Below are 26,819 nucleotides of genomic sequence, written 5' to 3' on the forward strand. Positions count from 1 at the left end.
TTCAGGTCAGTAAATACTCAAGCACTATTCTGCTACTGAATTTATTTGAAATAAATTCACCATTTCCAGTTGCATAAAAAGAAATCATGCAGAGCTTTAACAAAGAAATCAACAAAAGTAAATAGCAATTTAGAATTGATCTAAATAATAGGATCTTCACAATAACTGTTATTGCAATAATGGGTTTTATTGTGTGACACTGTAGAAAGTAAATTCCAATTGGGCATCAGATAGGCCTTCAGCATATTACAAATCTATGGGAGCTGATCAATCTGCCACACAAAGGGACTTTTGAGCCTATTAAAACCAAACGCATGCCAAGAAACAATCATATACAAAATCATCTGAACACGACAGGGTTATTGAATCACAAAAATACATTTGCTTTATATTTAAGAAGGTTCCATTTGTAGAAAGGCTTGGGAGATATAGATCTGCACGCCTCTAGCAACAGCTGAGCATTTCCTTTGCAAAGAGGGTGTTCTACTGATGAACATACGATAAGCCTACAGGAAAAGCAGCAAATACATACACAAATAAATAGCAGCTTGTTTTACCACTTTTACTTTATATTCTACTGTATAGTCAAAGCAAATGGCAAAAAAAACTTCAGTCTATGCTTTAACCTTTATGTGTGACATAGTAAAAAAAAAAAAAAAAAAAAAAGGCTTTAAAAGTCAATAAGAATATGTGCAATATGGAAAACAGTGTATGGTTTTTCCTATTTGAGCTGATGAGGCTACTCGATCAATAGATTCTCAATGCACAGATAAACATAAGTCCATTATGCACGTGGATTATTGGGCATTGGGCAAATCTACCTCTCAAGGACCAAATACGGAGTAGCTTAAATTTTCTTGTTTAGCTCAACAAATAAGAAAAAAAAAAAAATTTTATGATTCAGTGGTATCACGGCAGACAATTTTCACTGAGAACTATTAGTAGGAAGGTGCATGCTACCCCGAATGGCAGTGAAAATGACTGATGGCTGCCACTCACGTCTCTTCCATTAGCTGAATTTGCCATTTTTTTGGATTTCTGCTTTAACCTGTAAGCTTAAAGCCTCTTTATTAAAGAAAAAAAAAACAATATCTAAAATTCCCTACAGTCCTGGCTGCATAAAGGAACAAGTGCACTATGATGATTGGGAGAAACGAGTAGAACTACAGCTTTTAATCAAATCAGAAACAGTGTTTGTAGATTTTGACTTTACACGTATGAATGTACCAATGGAGTAAAATCTATATAATCCTTCTTACTTCTCTAATTATGCATATTTATGTAGGACCGGTATGTTACATACCACATTACAATATCTGTATGGCAAACAATAGTTCTCTACAGGGAAGGCAAACAAGAGGCACATCAGTGCACAGATGTGTTACAGATATTTCACATGGCTTAAGGTGGCCATACACGCACCGATATTATTGTACGAAACCTCGTTTCGTACGATAATCGGTGCGTGTATGGTATGTCAGCGAGCCGACCGATGTCGCAGGAAGCTGCTGAAATCGGTCGGCTCGTCGATCGGCCAGGTTAGAAAATTTTGATCGGGCGCCATAGAAGGCGCCTGACCAAAATTCTCCCTTCAGAGCTGAATCGGCAGAAGGAGGTAGAAATCCTATTGTTTCTACCTCCTTACCTGCCGATTCAGCCCTGAATGGTGTGTGGCGGATCTGATGATGTTTCGTGCGACCGATGGTCGTACGAAACATCGTCGGATCGCCACGTGTATGGCCAGCTTTAGGTAGCTTGTTCTATTCTTTTGTTTTCAAAATAGTTTGAGGCAAACATTGTACCAGTTATTATTGGTCAAATCCCCAGTAGCTATGGGGTGGCTCGACTGACAGAGAAGCAAAACCAGAAGTCAGAAATGTGAGTCTCTTTAGTAACTCTGACTTAAGTTCATACTTGTGTAACATTAGGGCTATGTGACACCTGTTCTGTAACTGTTCATGCCATTACCATAGGCAAAGCAATAAGGTACTAGCGCATGCACACTCCTGCTCAGGCAAACTAAAGGCATGAATTTGCTTACAGACAAGTTTTATCCCACTGTGTGCCCTGCACTGAGGAGAGTGTGAATATCATTTATTGGCTGCAAAGCTAGTGAAGAGACACCTATTCTACAGTAACAGTACAAGAAAACAAGTAAATGAGTAAGACTAGTGACGCCCCATAGATCTCTGCTACCGCAGGGGACTGAGCACTCTGAGATGCCTTTCCACCGGCAACAATAAGAGTCGCTGGTGGAAAGGCCTACGCATCGCTTCGGCTTTCCAAAGTTGCGCAAAGCTTCGCCCTGTTGGTGGAAAGGGATTTTGGAGTGGTTAATCGCCCGCAGTAGCAGAGATCTATCACGGGTGACTAACTCTGCCTGTGGGTTCAGCCTACAGCTCAGTATGCAGCTAAACACAAGCTGAGAATCAGCCCCTCTGCTCTGAACAGCCTTTCCATGTGCATACTCACACATTTTGGTGCCAAACTCAGCTCTTTGGCTCTGGGTGCAGGCACATTACATTACATTAACATTTATTTATAAAGCGCCAACATATTCTGCAGCACTGTACAATAAGTGGGTTTCATACATTGGACATACAGAGTAACATATAAAGCAATCAATAACCGATACAAGAGGTGAAGAGGGCCCTGCCCAAAAGAGCTTACAATCTACAAATGAAGCGTAGGGTCTGATTTGTGGCCTGCGTTTATTTACAGGCTGAGAATTAGCCCCGTGTGGCTTAGGCCTAAAGAGGTATGTATCAAAGACTCGATCACTATAGGGCAGGGCTAATCTTATTCCCGAAATAAGCTAATGTACTACAATGGCAATAAAAAAACAAATGTCTTATATCTACAAGATAGGAATCTGTGTAGTAACTAGCATCATCCAAGCGCAGGTGTAGGGATGTGCGTCCCCTCTACTCAAGACATGCGCACAACCACCTCTTCTGTCGCGTCTACAATACGGCATTGTTGCTTCTCCAGCTCCAAAGGAGTGCGGCCCTTGCTGATTAAAGGAACAGTCATCAATTTTCCACAGTTGCACAGTGGTTAATAATGTATCTGAAAGAAGTTTGTATGTTCTCCCAGTGTTTGGGTGGCTTCACTGGCAGGCAGGTTAAGTGGCCCCTGATAAAACTAACCATACCATGTGTGTAATAGAAACAAGACCTCATTTTGTCTATTCCAAGGAAAGACTTTAGGACTCAGCATTTAAGTTATAGGCTTAATCCTCCAGTTCTAAATATAGACACTAATTCTTCACATCTGTTCTTAGAATGCACAAAATGCACTTTAGATAAAGACTATGGAGAAAGCAGGAGACTTTTAAAGGTACCAGTACACTTTTAAACTGACAATAGCCATAACTGGCAGAAAAGAAAATACCTGACCAATAAGCAATAAAGGTATTCCCTAGTTATGGGAGGTGCCAGGAGCATTAATTAGATTTTTTTATTCACAGCAGGTAATTCACATAATGCCAACAGCACAAGGGGCTGGAAAAAGACATTTCTATTAGATCTGCTCTAACCCGCTCCTTGCTGTAGGTGGGCTGACAGGCGCTGCGTCGGCCTTGGGTGCGCACATGGACCAGAGGTAGTAGCCAAAACAGGTAAAGTATGCAAGTTTTCACGCTAAAATCCTTTGTGTGCACACAGGATGACACTGTGCCTGTCAGCGCATTAGCAGCAAGGAGCAGATGAGAACAGAATGGCTTTTCCTTTGACTGAAACACAGACTGGGTGCCATTAACTCATTTAAAGGGGTTGTTCACTTTTGAGTTGACTTTTAGTATGATGTAGAGAGTAACATTCTAAGACCATATGCAATTTGTCCTCATTTTTTATTATTTTATTTCTTTAGTTATTTCACTTATTGTTTAGCAGCTTTTTGGTTTGGAGTTTCAGTAGCTATCTGGTTGCTAGGGTCCAAATTAACTCAGCCAGAAGAGAGTGGTTTGAATGATCTGCCCTATATTTAAAGGGGCTGTTCACCTCCAAGTTACCTTTAGTATGATGTCAAGAGTAATATTCCAGTTTGCAACTTGTTTTCATTTTTTATTATTTGTAGTTTTAACTATTTCAAATTTTGTTTAGCAGCTATCTGGTTGCTAGGGTCCAAGTTACCTTAGCAACCAGGGAGTGGTTTGAATGAGAGACTGGTATACGAATAAGAGAGGACATGAATTACAACTTATAAAAAGTAACAATAACAATAAAACTGTAGCCTTACACAAGAATAGTTTTCTGGCTGCTGGGCTGCCCCCATTTAGAAGCTGCAAGGAGTTAGAAAAAACTTTCCCCGTAATTCCCTTATTACAGCTATATTTACCCATTTACTCAAACCCCCAGTTCAGATACAATAGCTAATAGGATTTCCTTTGTTTTCTTTTTGTAATAGGGGCTCAATAAAAACCACAGCAAATGTGTGGGTGAAGCACAAGCTACATTTCCCTGGGAAAGTAACACCACACATCCAACAAACTTTCACTTGAGTGAAAGGCCATGGTAAACTAGGCTTACTTTAGAAAGGAGGATATTGCAGTGTCAGGACCACACAGAAGTGGTTTATTGCACAGTTCAATATTTTCAGCCCCAATATATCACTGGTTGTTTTGTTTATCACAGTAGGTGACCAAAACTTTGAACCGCACTATAATACACAAGAGAGAGATAATGTGAGACTGAATCATCTTATCTTGTTTTTTGGAGATTTCTACAGTCCCCATGCATCTCCATAGACATCTTTCCATGTGAAATAGCAGATAATTGGCCCATGGCATGGGAAATGATGGGCAACACAGACTTAACATAAACCTTCACTCCAAGTGTCCATAGGCTCTCGGGATCAATCTCTGCTTATTTACACATCATTCTTAAAGGAGACATATACAATAATTTTTCACTTTATCTTAAAAAGCAGCTAACACAGTAAAATTGAATACAATAAAGTTTATTTTCTACCTACTCTTCAAGAAGGCTGTTAAATCCTTGCTGAAACGCTGAAGCCCCTCCCATCCACAGGGCTTCCAGCCAGAAGAAAGTCTCTGTCTTCAGCTAGGGCCGCCGGCCCTAGCTTCTTTCCCATTGAAATGCTGCAGCCACTGAGAGAGGGGTGGGCGTGAGACGTGGGCGGGGACTTTGGTGACATCATTTCCCCGCCCACGTCAGTCACGCTGGGGTCCTGCTCTCTTGTGCTGCTCCTGGCCCGCCCAGCCCTCCTGAAAAGCTGTTCACTTCGCAGGCAGCGTCTGTGACACGATCCTGCTAAGTAAGCATCTTGAATCTCTTTATTGAAAAATAATATTTTGCCAAATAAAAACAAAACATTCATACTAAAGGAGTCAAATCTGTTTATTCTATAGACTGCACCTAATGAAAAGAAATGTGTTTTTTTTTTTACATGCAACTCCCTGCACCTTTGACACCTCAACTGGCTGTTTTTTGGTATTTTCTCCTGCAACAACTCCCTGCACCCAATCCTACAGTGTCCCTGCCCATCAGTATTATGTGCTGCAATCGCTATGAGGGTTTTTTACATGCAACTCCCTGTAACTTGTACTTTGACACCTAAACTGGCTTTTTTTTGCATTTTCTCCTGCAACAACTCCCTGCAACTTGTACTTTTACACCTAAACTGGCTTTTTTTTGGGTATTTTCTCCTGCAACAACTCACTGCAACTTGTACTTTGACACCTAAACTGGCTTTTTTTTGCATTTTCTCCTGCAACAACTCCCTGCAACTTGTACTTTTACACCTAAACTGGCTTTTTTTTTGGTATTTTCTCCTGCAACAACTCACTGCAGCTTGTACTTTTACACCTAAACTGGCTTTTTTTTGCATTTTCTCCTGCAACAACTCCCTGTAACTTGTACTTTGATACCTAAGCTGGGTTTTTTTTGGTATTTTCTCCTGCAACAACTCCCTGCAACTTGTAAAGATCAGGCAGCAGCACAGGACAGCTATGTGCAGACTGGTAACAGATACACAGACAGGAAGGTGGAAGGGGTTTCTCTGCTACAGCAGAGTTCAGCCTGTCAGTCAGTGCTGTGACCATTTCCTGTGGGAGAATGAAGAGACACTCCCACCTCTCATTTCAGTTTAGCTTCAGAGGAGTGAAGATCTCTCTGCAGCTCTGATATAAAAACGATTTTAGCAGGTAAAATGCACATAGATTGAAGAAAGATGAATCATATAACTGAATATGAAGGTGATATGAAATGTCTCCTTTAACTGTATGCGTTGCCAAAGATAGGTAAAAAGGAACACACCTAGATAAGAAAAATGGTTCACATTTTAAAAAATATATTTGCTATAAAGTGATCTAATGATACCCTCTCCACCATTTAACAAAGATGCAAATGTTCTTTTGCTCCAAGAATCATGCTTTTATGAAGCTCCAGGATCATGTACACTTTTCTTTTACTATAGCTATAAACATGGATGGCACTTTTCTTTTTATATACAAACAGATAGGATGTTTTTTTCTTGCCCAAGAAACCAGTGCACACACAACCTCCTTAAGCAACATCTGCTGTCATAGTAACAATGTGCGTCACCATTTTCCTGCCATGGTAAAATAAAAGCCACTCGCAGCACGAGCAATAAAAATCTACAGAATAGAAATGCATTCACCGCTCCTTTTCTAGAACCGGTTTAGCCTTAAATGAAACATTCATCCACTGACAAATAATTGCATGACTTTTAGAGAAGAGACTGCAACCATGTGGAAGAATCAAACCTAATAACTCTGAAATTAAATAAAATCAAACAGTGATGGCGTAGGAGTGGAATGAATCTCACACAAATTCTATACCCTTGACTGCAGTATTGACTGGCACCTGCGAGCAGCAATCATTACAAAAAACAATGGCACAAAATTAATTCAATTTAAATTAAATCTTATATTGACTTACATCTCTGCCTTCATTTTTCCTGAAAGCATATTACAGGGGACCCAGACACAAAAAGCTATATAATAAAAAAGTCTTTTTCAAATTAGATATGAAACCAAATTTCATTTTTTTAATGAAAACATCCATATTTGTTATAAATGTATTTCAAAGTCTCAGCTGTGAATCATATATTGCCTGCCCCTCCTCTCTGTTTTAGGCATAAACGCAGGGCAGGCAGTTACTTTCACTTTACATTTGATGCTTCCTAGATGTCACTGCACTCCTCTTATTACCCATCCCTCCTTACCGCCTATAGCTGTGTAACATGGGCACACAAAACTGTGCCAGACTGCTTAATGTGAATGTAAATTCCAAGACTGAACAAAACAAGATTTCAACAATTTATATAATGTTAGTAAAGTTTATTTTGCCTGACTAGCACAATAGAAATGGTTTTGGAATTATTTCTTAAAGTGACAGGGCCCCTTTATAAAACACCAGAAACAGAGCCTGCCTCTGAACAAATCAATAAACTTCAAGAGAAGGGGAGTATCAGGGTCCCAGTGTATCTGGGTGACAGTGTGGTCAGTATGTCCTGACAATCAGTTAGCTGGCACTGAAGGAATACAGAGGTTCTGCTGTCCACTGCCTGTCTATGGTTTAACTAGCAGATAAAGTAACTGACCCATACACACAACAACTATATTATGTTTTTTTTCCCCCAATGAAAAGTCAGTTTACACAATTATATCCACATATACACTGAATCTCTACATAATATAAAAAGGGCAACAAAACGGTTTATTAGAGATAAACACATATCTTAATACATTTTAATAAATAAAACACGGCTGATACTATGCTAAGAACAAACTAAATTCTACGACAGAGACATATTAATGTGACAAAACTATATTTTTAAAACATTAAGAACAAATTAGGCAAGAAAAAAAACCTGGTTTCACTCCAGATCCCACATATTACTCCCAGCTGGAATGAATAAATGCATCACACAAAATAGGAGCATCTGAATACAGATTTAAACAATGGTATGGCAAAAATACTGTTCCAATTCCTATACTAGCATGGGACGACCAATTTATTTTTCTTATTTCTACAGGTGGTCCAAGTCCTATTAGAGTAGAACACAACAGTCATGCAACACTAAACCACAGAGTTAATGCCTTCCAAGTGAATAATTCTCTTCCCTACCCACAGACCCATATTACAGACTTACTGTAGGTCTCAGCTCCTGCCCTCTCCATCACAGGGGTTGAAATTGGGCTTGGGGGTGAAAAGCAAAGGCCTAAAATGACATCTGTCCTTATTCTATCCTCCTCTATTATCTCTTTGAGAATATATATTAAATATACACCCTCCTTTTGGGTGATTTGAGTTTAGGGAACAAAAGTACTTTGTTAAATGTATTTTCTGTACAATATGATTGTTTGTACAGGTATGGGATGCGTTATCCAGAAAGGTCCGAATAACAGGAAGGCCATCTCCCATCAAAACCATTTTCTTTTTTCTCTGAAATGCTAAACAATACCTTCTACTTAAAAATTGATCTTGCTCAACTTTGTGCTCAAACGTGATATCTGTGTGAGTACAGACCCATGGGGAACATGGGATCAGTTTAACAAATGTGTTCCAGTTAGAGGGGAAATACAGGATCAAGCCAAATGGCAAACAGCTTTTAAATAAACCCCTATACACAAATATACACTAACATTTTGTTGCTGAAATATACTTATCCCTGATAAACACTAATGTGGTTCTTATATCCGATAAAGGCAAAGGAAAACATAGCCATAGATATACATGCATGCTAAATACAGAAAAACATTTCTGCTACGTATTCCAGATACAAAGGGAGAGAGGCTGCATCTCTAACAGAATCATACACAATATCTGTATAATGTTTCTTTCAAAATAAAAGTTTTGTGCAAACTTGTAGGCAGCCCAGCCATTTCCAAGCATGCAAAGGGAATACTGGTCTTTAAAGGAACAGTAACACCAAAAAATGAAAGTGTATAAAAGTAACTAAAATATAATGTGCTGCTGTCCTGCACTGGTAAAAGTTGTGTGTTTACTTCAGAAAGTCTACTATAATTTATATAAATAAGCTGCTGTGTAGTATGGGGGCAGCCATTCAAAGGAGAAAAGGCACAGGCACATAGCAGATAACAGATAAAACACTATTGTATTCTACAGAACTTATCTGTTATCTGCTATGTAACCTGTGCCTTTTCTCCTTTTTTCCAGCTTACCCCGTGGCTACACAGCAGATTATTATATAAATTATAGTAGTGTTACTGTAGCAAACACACCAGTTTTACCAGTGCAGGGCAACAGTGCATTATATTTTTATTACTTTAAAGTTCTTTAATTTTTTGGTGTTACTGTTCCTTTAACCTGCAGAAAGGAATTCTGTGTAGTGATATTTAAATATCCTTTACCCTGCAGTTATAACAGAACACAAAAGTAAAGATGTCAAAGATGGTTTTGATATTATTAAAGCTCAGTCAATGAGGGATATGGATTCAGCATGAGAAGGCAAGGTCTGCAAGTACTTTGACAGAGCATCAAAGGAGCAAGTTCACCAAAGAATCCAATCCATACTTCATCATACATAAGATCTTTTGTTTTACAAGAACCTCCTTGTCTTCTTGTGCTTCAATAAAGGCATTTAAAACTTACCTGCAAAATGTAAAAATATCAAAGTGGAATACAAAATGTATATGAATACATAAAACATGGCAAGGCGAAAAGCAAGATTTTAAGTTCTACTGAGCCCTTTTTTGCCTCCTGTATCTGTCAGTATTAATATGTTCCATGAATACACCCTTTGAAAGTGCTGCAAAATATAATGGCACTTTAAAACTGCATGTAAATAATAATCTAAAAGTGACAAGCCTACTGTATTCCATGCTAGCAAGCAGGGGCTGGAGAACCCAGGGAAGTTCTCTAGCACAGGGAGGGTATGAGATCAGTGCCAGCAAGCACGTCAGATAAAGCACTAGAAGAGGTGACAACATTTCTATGTACATAAAGTTACAGGGGATATGGAATTCTTTTTCTCCTGTCACTCTGCATGAATAATCTAAAAAACCACAAATAATAAATGAAGACTGATTGCAAATTAACTCAGAATATTACTCTCTACATCATACTGAAAGTTAACTCAAAGAAGTTAACTCAAAGGTGAACAACCCCTTAAAGTCATAAAACCAGGAATTGTTAGAGAAATGATTGTAAGGGCTATGACACTCAATCTCCTCCAGCATTTGAGACAAAATGTCCAAGTTCCTTAAAACATATCCCTGATGGGACATGAATGCATTGCTACTATAATTATATATAACACAAAGAGCAGCACCCCCTTAATTAAGAAAGCAGCTTGGCTAGTAGCAGGTAAAGTATGAAGCACAAAAGCACATAGTGCCACATCTACCAGGCCATGCAAAAAGTTATTTATTATAAAACAATTAAATGTTTTGGTCACAGTTACAGATTTGGTATAATTTAAAGCAGATTTCAGTTAAAGCACAAAACTTTCAAAGCTGCATTTGATGCAGGACTTAAGTGCCTGCCTCTTTCCAAATGAAAAGTGAAACAAAATTAACAGCGCATGAAAACTAGCATTATACAAAATCAAATCATTGATGATTCAGGTTGTACAGGATCATTGCATCTAAATCATACACATAGCACTAATAGTTTCAAAGCAGAACTATAAATCCCAACCCCTATCAAATGACAAAACTGCCCAGCAAGAACACATCTGTAGCTGCCAAACTTAATGCGGTGTTACCTGCACACTGCAGCATTCAGAACAGTGCTCTATGGCTTGGCTTGTGTGCCAGTAAGACAGCCCCCTCAACATCACTCCTCATGTTATTGAGAGGGTCCAAAAGACCAGAAAGACTGCAAATCATTCCACTGCTACCTACTCTGATCTGATAATACCTGCAATGCCATCTACAGTCAGCAATACACATACAGCAATTACCTAGTGTCGCTGGGGAAACTCTGCCTTCAGTATTCCCTGGTGACTCTCAGCTGACACTTTAATGATATAGATGCAGTTACAGTCATAGGTAAATCTGCAGGGCAGTTCTGGAGGAGTTTTAGTTTTTTTTGTGGGGGTATAACGAAAAAAAAAAAAGTAATTCTAAGCAACTTTCCATTATTTATTTAAAAAGTGCTTTTTTTCTGCTATGTTGTATCTAACTACTGAAACAATGTTGCAAAAATCAGCTCTCCTCCAGCCAAAGCTCCAGTTACCAAAATGCCATTTATGCTTGTTATTTCCCTTCTTCCTAGATCTGCAGAGCATTGTGGGATCTGGCAGGAAAATAGTTGACTACCAATACTTTGTTTTAGTAGAACCAGAAGTCAGGAAAGTAGTAAAGAAAATAGCAAAGGAGAACACATACTGCTTTCAATAGCAATTCAATGTAATTACTATATGTTAAGTTGCTATGAACTACATTTTTAAAAAAAAATATTTTTTAGGTAGCCACAAAACAGTATTATTAAGAATAGAATGGATTTTTGACAAGGTATTAAAACGATACCCACCCACTGCAGGAGCATCGTATTCATCTCCAAGCAAAATCTCTGGAGCAGAATAAGCCAATGATCCACAGCTTGTTGTCAGCTTTTTCCCAGGCTGGAACTTGTTGCTGAAGCCAAAATCTGTTAATTTTACAAGCCCCTGCTTTTCGAAGAAGACCACATTCTCTGGCTTTAGATCCCTGTGCACCACGTGCAGCTTGTGGCAGTACGATATTGCATGAACTATTTGGGCAAAGTACTTCTTGGCCAGTTCCTCACTAAGACCTTCTTCATGCTTCATTATGTAGTCATACATATCACCTCCATCACCAAGTTCCAGAATGAGATATAATTTGGTCTGTGTATCGATGACTTCATACAGACGGACTATGTTAGGGTGCTGTACGAGTTTCATACATCTAACTTCTTGAAAAAGGTGTCCTGTTGCCAAAGAGTCTAATTTGGTCTTGTCAATTACTTTAACAGCTACCTTCTCACCAGTGAAGACATGGCGGGCAAGCTTGACCACAGCAAAGTGTCCTCTGCCCAAGGTTTTATCAAGATCATAAAGTCCAGCTATTTTCCCATCATATCCACGCTTGAAACCTGCCATGCTGCTCCAGGTAAGAGAAGATTACTGTAGCCTTAGCCTATAGTTGTCCTCATAACAAAATATCCATTGCAAGTAAACAGCACATTTTCACTGGCACCAAAGACATCTGTGGAACAAGAATCAATAGATTAGGCTTACACTGAGATTGATTTTACATCTGCCATTTATAAAAGCAAAACAAAGAAATATAGATCGATCAAATAAGACAAGTAATTTCCTAATGTATAATAATGCATAGAGATATACATTTTATTATGTATACAAAGCAGCTTTCTTTTCACCACACACAGGTATAGTACTTTGTATTGTATATTTTTAATAGTACTCTATTTCTTATACAAATATTTAAGATATGCAAAACAATATTTATGTGAAAATATAAATCAATATTTTTTGTGAAAGAACATTTTTGAAGAGCTGTTTTGGTGGTCTTTTACATAGGTAAAATGGTCAGGTTATGTCAGGGGCTACATGCAGCCCTTCAGCAGGCTAGCCTATTCTCACTACAGCTGCTAGATTTAATGCCATATAAAAGTTACAAATCTAAATATATACTTACATAACCTGACAAAAATGGTTGTCTTTGTGGTAAAATGCTTAAAATTGATCATGGATTGTAATGTGCAGGTCAACCATGGGGGGGGCCAGGGACTTACAAAGATTGCCCCCAGCGCCTTTTTGATCGGGGATGAAAGTTTGAGCTGCCAATACCAAAGCCAATTTATTGAAATGTTATGCATACTAATGTGGGGGAAATATCCAGCCTTGATGGAGACAAAGAAAACCAGTGAGTCTCCTGTGTACCTGTGCTTGTGCCCACCACCTGGAATTGGATTTTTAGCAACTTGTGACTTAGGCTAGTGGTCTACAAAGTGGTTTTCAGGCTGGCATCGAAAGCATTAGTTCTGGTATTTCCTTGTAAAGTCATATACCCTTCTTACAAAAAAAAAAAAAAAAAAATGTCATGGTAACTAGATTTTATCCTTATGGTCCTTTGCTTATGTTTGTGGCTATTCACTTCCATCCTGTCAAAAAAAATTAGCAATCCTGTCAGCCACTAAGGGATCTTACATTCCTGCCAGAGCAGTCAATTCAATCTGCTGTTTCTATTGTTGGCAAAAGGTCTCTGGGTAGAAAAGCACAAGATGGCTTTCTGCAGCAGTTGCTCAGTCCTGCTACGAAAAAGCAGCTGAAATGTCTTCATCTGAAGCACAGCTTGGGGCTGTACCAAGGCAGGCGGGCAGCTGACAGACAAACCACCCCCGGATGTGCTTATTGACCCCCTGGCCAGCTTATTGTTGACAGGAACAAAAACATGCCATTTGACAATATAGCTTGTGAGCCCACTGGCTACAATGGTGAAAGAAATACATGCATGTTAGTGTTCACAAAAGTATCATAGCTGATGCTGAACTGTGTCCCATAGCTGAAAACGTATGGCTTTCCATGAAATGTAGACAAAAAATCTGACCCCAGCAGACTGCCAGGCTTCCATTACATATTCTTATTGCTTAACATTACAGTGCTCTCCAATTCATTCTGACTTCTAAAATGTTGTCTTGCTGCTAGCACCAGAGTGCAGCTACATTGTTAATAATAATAATAATACACCTGACTACAGTACAACAGAAAATATAAATAATTTTTAAAGCAGAACCACTGCACACCAAATGGGAAGCTTTAAGGGAAGATCTTTGGCAGAACAGAGCTACAGGGGGCAGAGAAATCACTGAGAGGGAGCACCAACCAACTTTCCCATTTGGTATATTTTGGGACATTTGTGACCATGCCCTCAGTCTATCAAGTTATGTCCCCAATCATCCCTACTTAGCCCTCTCTTTTATAAACTCTGCTATGGTAGCTTAAATCTGCCTGTGTATGGCCGCCTTTATACTGTACAAGCATGGGTTTATTATCCAAAATGCTTTAGACCTGGGATTTTCTGGATAAGGGACTTTTTCATGCATTAAAAGGAAAAGTAACACAAAAAATTTTTAAGTAAAAAAATCTATTCTACCCTGCACCAATAATTGCCCTATCCTGCAAACCATTTATTATTTTGAATGCTGTAGTACAAAATACCTGTTAAAAGTTGGCTTCCGGTCATTTGAAGAAAGGCGATACAGCGATGCAGGTGAATTATCAGGGGAAGCGTCCACTATGCGGCGATCGATTGATCAAGCCTAGCCTTCCTTCTGTATAGGAAGGAGTCAGGCTAGGCTCGATCAATCGATCGCCGCATAGTGGACACTTCCCCTGATAATTCACCTGCATCGCTGTATCGCCTTTCTCAAAATGCCCGGAAGCCAACTTTTAACAGGTATTTTGTACTACAGCATTCAAAATAATAAATGGTTTGCAGGATAGGGCAATTATTGGGGCAGGGTAGAATAGATTTTTTTACTTAAAAAATGTTTGTGTTACTTTTCCTTTAAGGATTAACACCATTGGGAACTTGCATTACTGTATTTTGGAGCTTTCTGTAAAATGGGTTTCCAAATAATGATTCCATACCTGTAACAGCGACATGTCCTTTTTAATACGCATCCCAGTGTTTTTATAAAAATATATGAATAATCTGCAGAAATGTATGTACCAAACAGGTAGTTCCACTTTCTAAATATGTCACATGAAGTAAAATACCCCTTTATACAGAAGATTAACCGCACAAACAGCAATAGCTTAAGATAGTTACTCTGTGCTGAACTCAACATTAGAACAGAAAAGCATGCAGCTGAATTGATCTTTGACATGGGAAGAATGTTTGCCAATTGCTGACACATAGATATGCAATTGACTTAAGAATTCATATCATCCTGTTTAACTGCTATTTTTACATTCATGTCATTCTTTGAGAGTCATTTCATCTCCCTTCTCTGAACATGGGTGATTGTAACACTCATAGTCCTACTCTGTGTGTATATTCAGGCGTTCCTTTTATGAATGTAGATACTGAGATAAGAGACACACAAGATTTCCCAATCCATTGTATATTTATGCACTTTGTTCCATACAGGTACATAGTTAACATTCATTCAGCAGTGGAGCTCCAAAGGTTATCACAGGGATTTCCAAGTATTTGCTCCTACTGTATGTGTCATAGAAGTATCGTGACAGGGGATGCTGGGAACTGATTTTTATCCACAGAAAAGGATTATTTTAAAGAAATCATTAATTCCTAACATAAGCTTATCTTGCTTCATTAAAGTGATTCTAGATATACAGGTACAGGATCTGTCATCTGGAAACCCATATTTTTGTTTGTAATAAAACAGTACCTTGTACTTGATGCTAAGATCAATGTTTAAATTTAATGCTTGAATGATTTCTTTATAAACTTAAGTTATGGTTACCCTAATTACAGAAAGACCCCTTATTTGGAAAACCCAAGCATTATGGAAAACAGGTCCCATGTCTGTATAGTATACAGGATTGTGAAATGAGACAAAGCAGGATCAAATACTAAATTTAAATCACTGCTGCATGAAATGCTTGTGATTCAACCCAACAAACATATAAATGTTAAAAATATAAGAATTCTGAAGCTTTAATTTGACTGAAAAAAACAGAACACTATTAAAGCTTGAGAGGGGAAAAAACAAATGGTCACAACATGCACTGACACTAGCAAGAAGCCCCTTGTGTGACTGACTGACTGGAGTAGGAATAGAAGAGGGCCTGATATGAAAGATAAAGAGAACAGCAAAAGCCTAATCTCACAATCAGACAGCTAGGGTCATTGACCCTGGCAACAGGGCAGCAAAGTTCCACTTGGGATGAGAATGCCTTAGAAAGGTGCTAAGCACTGAATGACAGCTCCCCAGATCTTAGAACCACATGACAAGCTCTCTGGCCCTTGTTAATCTGCAGTTAGCAGGGTCATTTCAGCTCTTTTACTTGATCAAAATGATAAATGCAGTTTTTTTTAGCATATTTAGAACTATCCCGGATATAATGATTAGCAAGAGACATGCAAGAAGAGATAAACAGCTTTACACTAAAACCTTCAGTGTCTGTGAACCCTGTTTCAGTTCATGTGTCTTGCCTTCCAGGTATAACCAGTATGTATTGTATATCCCCCACAATCCCATGCATGTCTGGCTGACAAATCCTATCATACCATGTCTTAGGAACAGCAAATGTAATATAGGGACCCTGAAAATAACAGAATCACACATACATACCTCTTAAAGGAAAAATAAAGTCAAAGTCACTTGGGGGTGCCAAAATGTTAGGCACCCCCAAGTGACTTTGACCGCCTACCTTTTACCCCGGGCTGGTGCCCCTGTGAGGAAGGAACAGCACCAGCCCGGGGTAGCTGCCGGCGCTTCCTTTTCCTGATTCGCTGCGCGCGCATGCGCAGTAGAGTGAAAAGCCGAACTTTAAATGTTAAAGTCGGCTTTTCACTCTACTGCGCATGCGCCCACCGCTGGCACTCAGGAAAAGGAAGCGAGGAAGACGGAAGCGCTGCGCTCCAGGTGCCCCGGGCTGGTGCTGTTTTCTCCTAACAGGGGCACCAGCCCGGGGTACGAGGTAAGCGGTTAAAGTCACTTGGGGGTGCCTAACATTTTGGCACCCCCAAGTGACTTTGACTTTCGTTTCCCTTTAAATAACAAATCCACACATGCAATGTATGCATAGTATTTCAATTTCTGCCGAATAAGTAACAGTAACCTGCATAAAAGATAGGAATCTATGGATGCAGGATTCAGAGCTGTGGAGTCACTACCTACTACTCATAATAGTAATAAATTTAAATTGTAATGAAAAAAATATACAGTATGTTACAATGTACTATTTCACAGATAATACTCATAATAATGGGTAGTGCGTCGGCTTCCTAGCCAGTAGCTTCTTTGGGTTGTTCCCAAAAGCAAACACCATCTTCATATAGTTTTAAAATTTCTGAGCATTGGCAGTGATGCAGCGCATTGTATGTTGTATTCTTTCAATCAACATAGTAAATACATTAATATTAAAGTATTAAAAACAGTTGTCGGAGTAGGAGTTATTTATGTATCGACTCCACAGCCCTGATGGCATTCATTATCTAGAAAGCTCTGAATTACAGGAATGCCATTTTCCAGAGAGTCCTATTTTTATTTTTTGACTAATTTGCTTTTTCTTTGCAATAAAAAAAGTACCTATTAGGCTTGGCCATCCTGTTATTTGAAGCATTCTGGCTAACGCTGATGGTAACTAAACTAGGACAACTTGCTACTGGTGGCAAAACAGTCCAATTGGGCCTTTTTTATTTTTTTCTGGTGATCCAGACCCCCTTATCTGAAAAACTCAATTTCCCAAGCTTTGCAGATAATGGATTACTTTATAAAACAGTAAAATAAAAAAGAATGAAAATAATAAAAAAGAAAGAAAATGGGTGTTTAAAGTAACACTTTCATTGGGTTCCTACAGGCAATAAAGCCTACATAAACAAAGCATTCACAGGAAGGATGTGTTTTATGTTGAGCAATACATATTTGACACTTGGCCAGTTCCAAATTTGTTAGGAGATATTAACAGTGAAGGCATGAATGTGTGGAGAATGTGTTTCTGGGCTGTAAGATGATTTTCTCAGAGAGTTTGCTAAATAGGCCACTTAGCCACCATTGCAGTTTTGATATGATACTGGATCTCTAAATGAAAATGTATGGAATTGGGTCTCATCATTCCCTATAGGTCCTTCTTCATCAGCCACTGCAAGTGCAAAATGTAAAGATGGGCTTCAGACATAATAGAAGTGTTTCTGGAATATCCCAGCAACAGACGGATTGTGAAAATTGCTACTGAGACATTATACCAATGCCCTGAAAACCAGTCCTTGGGAACAAATTAAAGAAACTTAATAATGTGCTATTTATTTGTACTACAAGTGTCTTCAAATTGCACAGAGAAACAAACAGTTAGCGGGTGGTCTCCACTGAATATATAGAATATATCTAAAATAGCAAATAATAAGTAAGGCCATTTAATAGCAAATATGAAAAGCTTTCAGACAGTGAGAAGGCTAAATGTGAGTTTGCATGGATGGCCATTTTCACTTTTTTGACCCACAATTTGTGAGTGAGATATATAGTGTCAGTTATTAGGTTACTTTGATTTAACAAGTATGAACCACAAAAGGTTATGCCCTCAATAACATGGAATTAATAATATAACACAGGTATAGGACCTGTTATTCAAAATGCTTGGGACCTGGGGTGTTCTAGATAAGAGGTCTTTCAGTAATTTGGATCTCTATACATTAAATCTGCTAAAAAATAATTTAAATATTAAATAAACCCAATAGGATTGTTTTGCCTCCAATAAGGATTAATTATATCTTAGTTGGGATAAAGTAGAAGCTACTGTTTATTAGTACAGAGAATAAGGAAATCATTTTTAAAACTTTGAATTAGTTGATTAAAAGAGAATCTATAGGAGATGGACTTCCTGTAACTTTGGGTTTTTTGGATAACAGGTTTCTTGATAAAGGTCTCCATACCTGTATATAATAATATCCCCTTAAAATTAAGGGGATGACCAGGTTTCTGCGCACAGAGATCCAGACTGGCAATAAATATAGAGCTGCATAGTCCCCACTATGATGAAGTAATTTTATTTTTTCCTGATATGATCTATGTAAACCAGGGACAGGCAACCTTTGGTATTCCAGCAGTGTAAAGCATGCAACTTTTAGTATCTGCCCACAAGCTGGTATTCCAAAGGTTTCCTATGCTTAAAAAAAAAAAAAAAAAAAAAAATTACCCGTATAACATTTTCTGCTAAAGAGCATATAAAGATGGAGTATATTTGGTTTAAATGGGTATGGCCCTCATTTTAAAAAGACCTTTTCCTTTGAAATGCTGTTATAGCTGTTGTCTGCACCAAGTGACCCGGTCGATGCCAAAACAAAGTTTGCACTATTTATATCTGTTAGTTGATATAAAATAAGGAATAATAATAATAATATAATATTCAGAGTTTAATTTTCATATATTCATAAAGGTTCTGTTGAGAAAAAAGGTCAAATGCCATTGAACCAAGCCAACTTTCAATTAGATAAATGGGGTAATGGTGATTCCAAATGCTGGATTTAAAAGGATTTGTTCAAGTAATAGCAAGAAAGGCTTTTTTTGCCCAAAAGAGAGAATGCAAGGCCCTTGTTTACCACACCACATATATTCTCATGAAACAGTATAAGCACTGTATGAGCTTTAAGCAGCTTTCTGCTGTGAATACGGTTTATACTATAATCTACCATCTGACTACAATTAATGAGAAAAGCTGGAAGTTAGTTTAAACCCGAGTTCCTATGTAAAGCAAGTGCAAGGCGAGCTGAACTGTATAGAAAATATACAGTGCAACTTTATAGCTCAGCTCTCGGTATAATCTTGCCTAAGCAACAATCTTTCTATACGCTTGGTTAGTGGAAAGTGCATTTAGTCCAGAGCTGTGTATGTCTGAGCTTTGCTTATCACTGTGCAGTGCATTAGTGCATTAAACACAAAAATTGCCCAAGAATACGTCCCTACAGGAACAGGTCAGTATATAACAAAAAAAAAAACAGTGACTGCACCACAGAAGCTGTAAGTGTGCATATACAGTATCACATAATCTAACCAGACATGGGAAATAAAAGAGATGGCAAAAGCTGCAGAATTACCCATCACTATAGAATTGGGATATGCTCGACAGCATTTAGAGCTATATAAGATGGTATGCTTTCTTGCACTGCTCCCATAAATACCTTCCTGTCAGGATTCATGGGGATCGCTGCACGTAAAACAATTTTAATGCAACGCAACTGATTGAAAATTGAGAAGCCATTTTTGCATTACATGTGGCAATTTCTATTGATCCAGACAGAAAGGTATTTTCGAGTGTTCCGTTACCCACAGGAAAGATGATTTCCCACAGGTGACAAAAGCACCCCACTTGCCATCACCATTAAATCCTTTCTTTACAAACAACACGTTACAGGCTATTGCATTGCGCAGTAAATTTTGAATAGTATGGGATGCGTTACACAAAAACTTGAACGTGCTTAGAAAACTATTGTTGTTTGTGGTGTGGTTAAATCAGGATAACTTTGTATTTAGACAATTTTCAAATCCTCTACAATAGATTTAGCCAAAACAAACCAGATCTAGACCCTAATTTGGATATTAAAATGTGAGATAACCAAAAGACTGTATCAACTGTGAACAAAATATTGTCACTTTCAGTCACCCAGACATTTAAAGTTCTGTGGTGATAAGGGGTTTGGAGCCTGCCTGGCTGAATACTACAAAAGGTTCTGGGATTTGGCTGAATTATAAACCAAATCCGGTCTCCTTAATTTAAATTAACAATTCTTCTTTCCCTTTGGAATAAGACAACTTCAGGTAACTGAACTATGCAATAGATCTGTGCTGATAGAAATCAACTGAATTGGTTATTTAAACAGATTTCAGACCTGACACTCCAAATTACAGGAAGAACCTACACCTTCACACTTTGCTTCCAAAAGTGCTGGCCAACCACTGCTATGTGTAGGCCCACAACTGGGTGTCTTGAAGACTCAAACAAATAAATTAAACCCCTGAATTTACTTTTTATATTTTACACCTTTTTGTGTGAATGTGTTTTTTTTTTCTAAGGGGCAGATTTATCAAAACACGAGTTTGAATCCCGAATGGGAAAAATTCGGATTGGAAACGAAAATTTCTGAAGATCGCAAATATCATGAAAATGCTTATGGAAAAAATCGTATTAGTCCCGATAATATCGTATTGGCGATCCGAAAGTCCCAAAATTTTCGTACCGAACGATTGTAAACAGCGACAAAACTGATCCGATTTTTCCGCACTTAAAATATGAAAAAGTGGCGCAAGCGTCGAAAAAGTCACGAAAAATATGATTGGACCAAACGTTCAGAGCGTTCGTGGATAAGTAAATGTGCCCCTAAGAGTTTACAGCAGAAATGTGTCCCTGTTTTTAACATATATATTGCTGAATTGTAGTTTGACAGACTGTGTACCTAAATTTACATAAATGCAATCTTGCAAAGCAGAGTTACAGTGTATACATTACTGTCCTACTACTTATACCAACACAGGATATAAATGCATGTTAAATAGAATTTGATTCCTGTTCTAATTTCCTTTGTATGTATTTAAAGCTAGTCAAAAGTCATTCCACAGAATTTTAAAGGGGGCCCTCAATCCAAAAACAATCTTTTGTAGAGTGTTAGATTTAATTCTAAGCAACTATTAAATACACATACGTGTAAAATGTTTAAAATGTGTCACTGGTTTTAAAGTTATTTGTAAGGCTACTAAGAGCAGTGTCTGGTTATACCTTTGTTTCTCTGCAGTCAAATGTCAGTTAGGCTCTAGGCCAGTGGTCCCCAACCTTCTTTGTGCCAAGCGGGTAAAATTTTCTACGGACCGGAGGGTGGGTGGGCGGGGTTACGCGTGCGCTTTTATACGCGCATATTCAGCGCGACCATGAACAGAGGCGGCCCACTACAAAGCAACCCGCGGACCGGGGATTGGGGACCCCTGCTCTAGGCCTATTTTTTATAGGCTGGTGGCAACACTGTTTCAGGAGTCAGGGCCAGGAGTGCAGAGAATGTAAACAGCCAGACAGATACTGATTTGCCTATTTTAATCAACCATGGCTATGCATAAGGGTTCACCAAAAAACCTTTTTACATCTACTGTAGGGTTAAATGGGTAAGAAGAACTCTACATTATGGAGATCATTCCTTAAACCCCTGGGCTTGCCCCTTGCGCATTCAATTATACTTTCTCACAGGGATATGATGCTCTTTGCAGAGAGCACCAAATCAAAAATCCCTGCAAAAAGCAGCCTGAGGAGGCACATGCCAATCTTATCCTTACCATCTACCCTAGAGCAGCCAATACCATGCGCATCTGAAAAACAAAGTCCATGGCAGATGGGGGGGATGCTTTTTTTGTGCCACCCTAAGCCCACGCCGTTAGAATCGAGCATGGCTGCACTTGATTCTAGGCATGGAGCGCAGAGGCCTGAAACTATTTGCACACTGCCCCTCACAATGGGCAAAGTGCAAACATAAATGGCCAATTGAGGCTATTTTCACACTTTGCACACTGCAAGGGGCATTGTAAATGTCCCCTTTATATGTCCTTTTTCACTTACTCCTTAACCAGTTAATATAAGTGAACAGTAAATTCCTAGAAACTCGTCAGGCATTTGTTGGTGTTGAGCAACAGATTAGCTTCACTTGACATATTTGGGTCTGAGCCCTGCTTGCATTTTGACAGTGTGTTCCTCAGGTCCTATTAAAGTATAAAAGTTTATTTTAGGAAAGCCTTTAGAGAAAACAGTCCAACAGATTACATCTTTTCCTGCATCAAGGCTATCGAACAGGATCCCCAGGAGTCACTTGTGACCTTTCATGGCTGTTTAGGCTCTAAGCTCACTCAAGAGTATCACAGGCTGCTATATACTAAACTTGCACAGCTCAGTGATACAAACAGGATAACACAATTTTTTTTTTTTTTTTACTCCTTCCTGTGGGACTCTTGACTACATAGCAACTGAAATGTCACCGAGCACTAATACCCAGAATGCCCCAGGAATCTAAGCCTGCTGGGAGCTGAAGAGAGAAACCTTGCTTCGCTTCCAATATTTTCATGATAGTTGTAGTGTGTGTTTAAACCAGGGATTCTTACCCTATGGGTGGGACCCCATTCTCCCCTGAATACAGTAAAACCACTTGCCACTATTTTTAATAGTAACAAAAACAAGAAAAATAATGGATCTATACCAATGTTTAGGTCAAAAAGCTTTAATTGCCATTAGACACACATATACTGTAGGCTTAATTTTGTCAGGTGCCAAATAACCTTCCTGTATGTTTTTGGAAACCCACACAGACATGGGGAGAACATGGAAACTACTTGCAGATAGTGCCCTAGCTGAATTCAGATAGAAACAGGACACAAAGTGCAAGGCACCAGCGCTACTCACTTAGGTCACAGTGTTGCCCAGCATGTGATTAACTGGGGACATTTTAGCTAGCACAGTAAAGTGAACTAAAAGACTGGTGAAGGATAAAAGGTGTGATTTTGCATATAGGGATAAATACAGGACAGCTAGTTTGCATTATGCTGTTAAATCTTCCCTGTCACTTTAACAAACTGTTAAACTATATTACAACTATATTAGCCACAGTATATTATCATAGCAAGAGGGGTTACGTTAGAAGCTCCCTAATAACCCTTCTCTTATCAATCATAACCAACGTTAACAGAAGGAAAATAAACACAAGACATATGATTAGCTTTAACCCAAATACACTGTCGAAAGCATCAAGGTTGCATGGTGTTTAATTGGATTGGAGATGCTTTTAAGCAGCTTATATAAACAACCACCAAAGCAATCTATCTTTCACAGAGCAATATTTTGTATTATCTGGCAAACGTTTCCATTTAGTACAGCTTTGCAGTATGAATGCCCTATTTACTCTACACCAGCAGAAAACACTGAGAGCCAACTCCACGGGCTCTGCATCGTGGGAAGAAATATAAGGGGTTTCTATATTCATAGGAGCAAGGCTACAAGGAACTGATCCATCTCTGTATTCAAAAATAACCAGTTTAGGGACATTGTTGCAATAATACCACACAAGCAGTCATTTGTTCTCATTGTTGTGCAGAGACTAATAAACAGCAAATAATCCAACAGCAGACTAGATTATTAAGAATCTGGCCTGAATATTGGAGTAACAATAAAAAACAGATTATTTCTATGCACATTCCTCTTATTTGATTGTCACTCTAATGAGAAAAACCTGGAAGTAGTACAGTAAATATTGTTTTGGTCAGCTGCTATCTACTGCCACAGCTCAGATTTTCCAGTTCATATAAGCATGCATATTAATTGTATGGAAAGGATATTCAATGTTTATCCAAAAAAGCCAGGGACTGTAGATAACTGCTTGCTGCACTTAGGTATTTTACTAGGGATGCACCAAATCCAGGATTCGGTTCAGAATTCGACCAGGAGTAGGATCTGGATTCGGTTTGGTATTTGGTTGAATCCCTGATGGCAGATTCGGGGGGCCGAATCCAAAAAACTGGATTCGGCTCATCCCTATATTTTACACAAAATTTGTTCTACAAAATAGAACAAGATATACCAGTGTCCTTTATCCAGAGTGTCCACAGGTGCTTATTTTTGAATTTCTGGTTAGGAGGCAAGTTTGATTGCATAAAATTGCAAGAAAGAACTGTAAAATTAGTCAATAACACCAATAATATGTTCTGTAATAAAATCTAGACATTATTAAGTTTGTCTGGTGTATATAATGTTATCATTGTTTTGTGAATATACATAAAATGTATTCAACAAAACAAACTAAATATAGATGCTGTCAAAAGAAATAAAAGATGGTTGCAAACAATGTATTTGTTAGCATGCCTGTATGGGTTTTGAAGTGTAAGAGGATACCCACAGAAACACAGGGAAAACCTACATAATACTTACTAGCACTGAATGCAGTAATGATTTTAAGTGTTTGGGTAACAGGGCCAGAACACAAAAAAACACAAAAAAACACAAAAAAGTTGCCAAATATTCTTTGCAGGGCACACCAAAGGCTACAAACATCTGGAGCCTATACCCCCAGAAATACCCAAGAAGCAGTGGCATAATAAAGGACCCGCTGACCTAGGGTGCTCTGGGGTTTTGAGGGGCCCATGCCACATCAAGTCTTACCTGATCAGGACCTTACCCAGGCACACCTACCCAATCAGTCCCATCTGCCATGGAAGTGCTTCTGCTGACAGTTAAGTTGGGGACCCCAAAACTCTATTTATGCCACTGCTACGAGTGAATGGGCACAAACATTTTCTACAGAACACTATTTATTCTGCTTGTGCTGAACATGTGTACAGTGAATAATGCTTCTTCGTAAAGTGATCTCTTGCTCTCAAACCACTCAACTAAATTCTCACACACCATTGATAGAATTTTAACACCTACTCATTTCTGTTGGGTGAGACAGCAAGGCACATTACATCTGGTTGTACATGTTCAAAACATATGGTTGCACAAAAAGCAAACATACCTACATAATAACAAGTTACACTATAAACCTTTACCACAGAAATGCAGAAGTACAAGTGCAAACAGCAAGTAAATTTCTTAATTTTAACATTCAAAGAAAAGAATCAAAGCAAACAAAGACCCTATTTGCAGCAGTTTAGTGCACTCCCCACTAGGAGTGCCCCCAAATAAAAAAAAAAAAAATCAACCACACAGGATCACAGGGCCTTTTTAGAATTATGTGGAAAACTTTATTCTGTCTCTTTAATAAAAATGCCTCAACCTACATTTCAAAAACTTCTGCATCTGTTCTAGAACACTATCTATATATTACATCTAGGTAAATAATAATTAGATAATAATACATAGGGATGGGCATGTACAAAAATGTATTCTGTATGTTTGGGTAACCTTCAAAAATAAAAAAAACTTGAAGTATGTAAATGAACTAATCCAAATATGGTGCATTAGTTATAAGTAGGCCACATGGCTTTAGTCACCTTTTAAAAATATTTTATTCGGCTGACTGACTTTATCCTACATTAGCAGGTGTATGTTTCCAGCCAAAAAGTATAGCAGGCATTTAAGTGCATGGTATGCCTTGTGTAGCACCAACAGCCCCCACAGGCTGACTTTTGTGTAAAAATTAAATGCTGAAAAAACTCACTTATAAGTTTAAAAAAAAGTTGTTCACTAGAAGGTGAGACGCACAGAAGACTAGAGTCAGATGTACTTTTCACTTATGAATGTAGCAGGATATTATTATCATAAACTTATTATCATCAAGCTGACAGCTTGTAATACCCAGAAAGTACAATGTGACAATAAATTGAGCAGCTACTTGTAATTCATTGATACGAGTCTTACAGGACCCCAGCATAGACTTCCTAGGGTCTTTTGTTTGCCAGCCTGACAAAATTTCTGTCAGCATAGTACTATTTATAGTTTATTTTATACTAGTTTCTAGCATGCAATGCTTGGATGGTCATAAATTAAAAATGTGTTTTTTCTAGAGGCCGTGTGCTGTGATTAATGACTTTGTTTAGATATCTAGGTTTGGACTATCGCACCACTTTGTGACTTTGTGTAAAAAAAAATAAATCCACTAAGAGCAACTTATCCAAAGCTTTACATGCATTTCAGATCAATTCAGATCTATGAACTTCACCACTGTTTATAATCAGAAAAGCAAACAACTAAAAATAAATGAACAATGGTAAATGCTACCATATATTTTTAGGGTAATGAAGAGATTAGCTGCCCATGATAGATCTCTGCTTCTGCAGGCAACTAATCTCTTCAAAATGTCTTTCCACTGGCAACAAAGGGAACCATGAATAAAAATAATTCATACAAAAGTGTTATGTGTAAATTGGTATTGAAAGCTTATTGTAAATTGGTATTATAAGCCCATCCGGATGTGCAAGCCGCTCCCACTGTGAAATTTTTTAACCAATGGAAATGCCTACGCACAGCTTCGGTTTTCCGAAGTCACGCAACATTGCCTGCATGAATAGAATTCACACGACTTCAGAAAACTAAAGCAATGAGTGGGCCTTTTTCACTACCCATTCCCTTTGTTGCCGATGGAAAGGCATTTCGGAGACATTAGTTGTCAGTGTAGCAGATATTTACCGCAGGCAACTAATCTCTCCGTGGGACATTAGCCCATTTAACTATTAACC

At 38.4% G+C, this 26,819-nt stretch overlaps 1 protein-coding gene across 1 annotated transcript in view; it reads right to left on the minus strand.

The window, feature by feature from the left end:
* snrk (SNF related kinase) overlaps window positions 1-26,819 on the minus strand; it is a 45,853-nt gene that overhangs the window by 10,216 nt on the left and 8,818 nt on the right. Inside the window, 1 exon segment of the mRNA NM_001130352.1 lies at window positions 11,487-12,181. Coding sequence (NP_001123824.1) covers window positions 11,487-12,075 — 589 coding nt within the window. The 5' untranslated portion in view covers window positions 12,076-12,181.

Source organism: Xenopus tropicalis, chromosome 6, assembly GCF_000004195.4.
Source record: "Xenopus tropicalis strain Nigerian chromosome 6, UCB_Xtro_10.0, whole genome shotgun sequence".
Lineage (NCBI taxonomy): Eukaryota > Metazoa > Chordata > Amphibia > Anura > Pipidae > Xenopus > Xenopus tropicalis.